This window comes from Adiantum capillus-veneris, chromosome 19 (genome assembly GCF_014529385.1).
Source record: "Adiantum capillus-veneris isolate H3 chromosome 19, ASM1452938v2, whole genome shotgun sequence".
NCBI classification, from domain to species: Eukaryota; Viridiplantae; Streptophyta; class Polypodiopsida; order Polypodiales; family Pteridaceae; genus Adiantum; species Adiantum capillus-veneris.
The window spans coordinates 7,115,462-7,121,461 of NC_140949.1; the positions used below are offsets into that span (position 1 = coordinate 7,115,462).

Sequence of the window (6,000 nt, forward strand, 5' to 3'; positions counted from 1 at the left end):
CTTGCATGGACTGCTACCTGCCATGCATGGACTCCAATTTACTTGCATGATTGGCTACTTGCCATGCATGGACTTCAATTAACTTGCATGAGCCATGCGAGTGTTCACTTGCCCTGCATGCTCTGCCAAATGCTAGAGGTGCCAGTAGCCTTACTCCTTTCTCTGCATCCTTTGCTAGGCTATGAGTTGCCCTGCATACTTTGCCAGCTTCCCTTCTCCTGGGTGTCTTGCACTTGTAGCTTCACAAGGAGCAGAATCTCTTGCAGCTCTCCTACAGCTTCTAAAGTGATTCTTGCAAAATCAACAAGCATATCAATGCATTCAATACTCGTAGATATTCAACCCTGTACATGGCTATGTGCCAAATTGGTGATAGTTGCAGATCAACCCTGCAATGGCCGATATCGGTGACAGTGGTAATTATGTTTTTTTTTTTCTGCTACTCCGTTGCGAGTCCAATCACATGATTGGAAGGAGACCTACCTACTGAGCCTTCAAATGACGTAGAACCAGAGGTAGAAGAGATTGAAGAAATGATATGTGCACATGGCTCTATGTGCCACGTGGATCTGCTACTACTACATCTACGGAGCCAAGGTTTGTCTGTAGAGCCTAGAGGATTTGGTATTGGCAACCTTGCAAGCCTGTTTGCAGGATTTGCACGTCTAGGCAAGTCCATTGTTTTAGGTTTTTTGTCAGTCTTAACCCTCTTTGCCGTTGTCCTCTTCTTCTTCTTTTCCAAGTTGTCATACTGCATGGCTAGTAACAGGTGATTCTTCTTCTTCTCATAAAGTGTACCAAAAGTGTGTGTATCACTGTCTGAACTGTCAGAGGTGGAAGAGGTTTCCTCCTTCGAATTGCTAAATTGCTTTTTGCGCTCTCTAGACTTGCTTTTCTTTTCTTTTGCTTGCATTGCTTCGACCGTCTTTTCTCATCCATGCTAGAGCTACACGTGTTTGACGGATGTTGTTGGCATCCAGTAACACAAAGTCGTGGTCTAGATTCTGTGGCAAAATTGGATTACTAGGTTGGGAGATATTGATGCTATAAGTGCTTGAAACCATGTGCACATTGCACATTTTATAGGCGGAAGTCATGATTGTGAGATTCTAGGTAGGGCTACCACTACAAAAGCAGCCCCTCCCTTAGTAGCCTCATGTATCGGGGGCCTCACATGATGTTTTTGCATAGCTTGCAATCAGCCCCCCTTCACTTGTCGTGTTGCTGCAAGATCACCCTCCCATCAGCATCTCCTTGTGGCGTGTTCAGGCAGCTATTGCCTTCTCCATTCAGCCTCATCATTGGCCATTGGAGCCCCCCTTGTTACTGCCCATCACAGTTTCCCATCTCCCCCAACCCAACCTGCATACAGCATCAAATGTGTTTTTGTCCTTTTTGAACTGCGACGTTATCAATATGTAGGAGATTGGGCATGAAAGCAACTGAGCTGTGTATGGCCACAATGGTGGAGCTGATTTGCAGACTCTATGTGGGAGGAATCAAGACTGAATGCTGGCTGTAAAAAGGCAGATCTGGCTTGGTGCTCAAGGGCTGAAACGCCAGCAGAGAGGTGGCCTCTAATTAATGTAATCACATCGGCTTAGGTGTTGAGAAAAATTGATAGGTTATGACAATGGATATAGTAGAAATGTGTAGACATATGGCTTTTACATGCCTTCTTTTTACTAGTAAAGTGCCTTCAGTAGTCAGTTATGATGCTGTGTAATGCTATGTTGTCTCTGCTTGTAGCAAACTACTGGCAGAGCTATTGACTGCCAAGGTTTTTGCAGCCCTATTCCGGACTGACTGCCTCCTTTGGGGTTTCTTTTGAGAAAGAGAATTTCGTTTTTTGTATGTGCTTGTCAAGATGTGATTTGTCATCTCTAAAAATGTTAACCATTGGTGTTGGATATGCATCTAACCATGAGTCACAGTTTTTTATCAAAGTAAAGTGATTTTGGTTTTCTTCTTGAGGCATGAAGACTTTTTTCGCGTGTTACAGTGCAATAAGAAACATACAACAGTGTGCCCCACATTTTTGGCGACTGGAGAATGTCTTGATAAATCGACTTGCAAATTGCACCATCCAAAAAGGAAATGTAAAAGAGCTCCTACTAACAATCTGTGGAAGAGCAAAAGTAAAAAAAGGCGGCGCTATTTTGGCACTGAAAGTATCGAATCTGGTCAATGCGCAGATGAGGTCAGCTTTGATGGTGTGTCTTCTTCAATGGATGCAGGTGCAGAGTTTATTGAGGTTCCTGATGTGATTTTTGATTTCGAAGAGAATGAAGAGCTCAGAAGGAAGTTTCCTTTTATCAAGGAGCATATGCACATACCACAAGATCTCTTTCAGGGTGAAGCAGATACGCTTATAAAGCCGATTCTGCTATTGCAAAGACCTGTTCCTGTTTAAACTTTAATATACACTGTGATATCAAGTCACTGTATGATTGTTTATTCCATCATAGAGTCGGGAGGGCCTTTGATGAGCTGATTCAGAAAGATGATTGAGGCTTTTTCTTTTTAAGCACTAGCCTTTATCATGGCTTCTTTTCCTGTAAAAATTGAATTGCGAGCCCAAAAAAGAATTATCATGTCAGGGCAGGCTTTTGTGCATCTACTCTGTAGCTTTTGCCAGAAACTCATTTTACATACATGCATTCATGTCTTATATTTGATGTTTGAAAAGGGCCCTGGAAGAAAGAGGTCAATCCCTTGCGCACGCTCCCGTTTGGGAGTCTCTTAGGTTTTGAGACGAAACATTTCATCCTTCGACCAGAAATTATCAGGGTTTCTTAAATTTTCGTAGATAAATACAAAAAATGATTTAGACCTTCACACTCTCATCTCAAGATTTGTAGATTCTTACTGCAAGTGACGCCATTATCATGCACTCTAATCTTATCGGGATACTGTTGACAAGTTGAAAGGCAATTGCATTGTAGTGGATGTTCAACGTTAATCATTTTCTGCACATTTAAATTACAGTCAACCTTCAACTTTCAAATAACCATGAATCATTTCATGGATAAATGAGGAGGTAAAGAACCCTATCTAAGAGAATTCAAACTCTGTGATTCAAAGTCGACATGAGTCGGAACTCAAATTCCAAAAGTCGATTAGTCATCCCCCTGTGTTAGCCAAGTAGTATAATTAGGAACTTGCTACTTTTAGGTGCTGAGCTTGCTAGCTTTTGAAAGAAATTGTGTGGTGTCAGTCAAAGCTTTGTTACTACCTTCCCACTTTGTGCCCCAATCTGATGGACTATTTTGTAGAGATCAAGCTGCTCTTCAAGCTATAAAAGAATTCCAAATTAGTCTTTGCACTCTTAATGAAGCTACCTTAATACAGATGCCCCCCAAAATGTAAAAGCATTTCGTTTCCTACTCGATAGATAGATTGCAGTGGAATCTTTCAGTGTGAACCACCAACTTTGGATTTTACCAGATAAAGATTTTTTGGCTCCCATTCTTAGCAAAGTTTGGGTGTTTTTGGCTAACTTTCTTGCCACCACTCTTGAAGTTTACGTGATCAAGATTTTCAAGGGACTACAATTCCGCCACAAAGGGGAACTTATCAAAGCCCCTTCTAATTTGAACTTTTTTGACCCCTCCAAGTGTGCATCCATGTTGCACTTAACATTCTAACCAAAGGAGTCGTGGATTTTGTAAAGAGTAATCTGGATTGCTACATGAACTTTATCCTACTTGAGAAGTGCTTGCAAATTTTTGGATCCAAAAGCAACATGTGGATGTAGTATTACTTGGTTTGACCATCGAGTATGGTATGCTTTTAACCACTTGGAGCTTTTGTTATGAGATAAAGCAACGACTTTCGTTTATCCCTTGCTCTTGGCTTGGGGGTCAAGCTTCATCCCTAGGTATTGCTCGGATTACCTCCAACCATTTCAAGAGCCTGATGTTGACGTTCTTAAAGATCTTACGTCTAATGAGCCTATCACTTTTATAACCACTTATGGGAATCATAAGGGAGTCAAATTGGTTACTAACTTGCTTAAATCTTGTATTGATGAAGGAGCAACATCCTCTCAGAAAAGACCTATCTTCCTTACCTCACCTCTTTCATATCTTTTCTTAACTCCAAAAGCCTCATCTACCAATAGTATAAGGCTAGAAGTCTTCCTAGAGGAATAGGGAAACGTACTATTATTTGACATCTACTTGACATGTATTACGATTTGATTGCAGGTGATTCTAGGACCATGAGGAAGAAAAACAATATTTAATGAAGTGCAAAAAAAAGGAAAATTTCTACACACTATCTAATAATGATCTTATGGATTGCCTCCCTCCCAAGGCTATCTTTTGTGAATGTTTTGATAATGTTTTGGTCACTGTGAATATCTTGACAATGTAATGGTTGATCGGACTTATCATAATCCAATCAAGAACTTAGTGTACAATGTTGATTTCCTTAGGAAAAAACTTGTTTCTAATTGCAAATGTGACAAATTTCTAAATTTTGTAGATTGTTTGATGGCTTTGGGGAGCATGTTTGTACCTAATCATCTTTCATAGTAGATTGGCAAGATGTACTAGATGCTTAAGAGACTATGCGTCCGGCAAGCTTGATTCATGATATGCATACACTTAAGACTTATGAACATGTAAGAGAAATCTTAGAGTCAACGCAAGACAAAATTATTCATAAAGTATACTTTTGGTCATACCTGTTTCTTACCTTTGACAAGAGTCATTGTAAGTATTTACAAGGTTTACATCATCATTTAGCTGGATGTCTTGTATCCACCTTGCATCTTATAAATGATAATTTTTAAATTTGACAAGATATCGTCGGATAGATTTACCACTTCCTAAAACCTTGTCTTCATGTCATAAGATGATCTTTGGCTGCAAAATCTCTTCTTCACCCTCAAACTTAGGTAATTCCTCAATCACTAGTTCTTTGGGTGGCTTGCTCTTATAAGGTTTCAAGAGGCTCACATGAAAGGCATTATGAATGAGCCAAGTACTTGGCGACCTTAACTTATAAGTTGTTTCATTGATATGTTTAAGAATTGAAATGGACCATAATATCTTTTTGCTAACTTAGAATAATATTCATGGGGACCCGTTGGGCATCCTTGTTTTCACTTGCCCGTAGTGTGACTTAGGCGTGCTTTTGGAAACTTGAGCAATACCCAATTTCTTTGAAGATCAAGGCTTGTCTATGCTTATCAGCAACAACAACCTTTTGCTTCTTTTGCGTGATGGATATAGCTTCTTTGATTTCTGAAAAGATTCTTCAAGATCCTACTATACTCATCAACAACAAATATGTTCCCAAATGCCTTGACGATCAATGGGAGCTTGGATCTTCTTTCAATTATTTTGAAGGGTGCCTTTCTTGTAAAAGTATGGATAGTGTTATTGTACGCATACTCTACTCAGGATAACTACTTTTTCCATTGATCTCTTTGATCTACTTTTGTAAGATAGGATTTAAGTAGATCAAAGATTGTTGAATTTGTTGTCTCACTTTGGCCGTCCATTTGTGGGTGATAGGCAAAGGAGAAATTTAGCTTAGTACCCAAATTCTCAAGGAGACTCTTCCAAAAATTGATGGTCATTCTTGGATCTCTATCGGATACTATAAATGCTAGTAAGCCATGGTACTTAAAGACCTGTGAGATAAAGAGGGTTGTTGTATGGTGTGATTTAATAGTCTTTTTGTTCGGTATAAAGTGTACTTACTTGTTAAGCTAGTCTACTATTGTCCATATTCTTGTATTCCCGTGTATGGATTTGGGTAATCCAAAGATGAAATCCATGGATATACTTTCCCATGGGGAATCATGTATAGGCAATGGTTGAAGCAAGCTAGGATGCCTCCCTGTATCATACTTTGTCTTTTGACATACAATGCATTTGGCAACATAATCTGGTATCTCTACCTTCATTGTTGGCCAATAAAAATACATCTCTACTTCCTTGAGAGTAGCTTGAATCCCTTATGTCCCATATAAGGTGGAACATGAGA

At 39.6% G+C, this 6,000-nt stretch overlaps 1 protein-coding gene across 1 annotated transcript in view; it reads left to right on the forward strand.

Moving 5' to 3' along the window:
* The window catches only part of LOC147433512 (uncharacterized), a 44,454-nt gene extending 41,798 nt beyond the window's left edge, over window positions 1-2,656 (forward strand). Inside the window, exon 10 of the mRNA XM_086490192.1 lies at window positions 2,003-2,656. Within this exon, the coding sequence (XP_086346318.1) occupies window positions 2,003-2,413 (411 nt within the window). The 3' untranslated portion in view covers window positions 2,414-2,656. The remainder of the gene's footprint in view (window positions 1-2,002) is intronic.
* The last annotated feature ends 3,344 nt before the right edge of the window (window positions 2,657-6,000 follow it).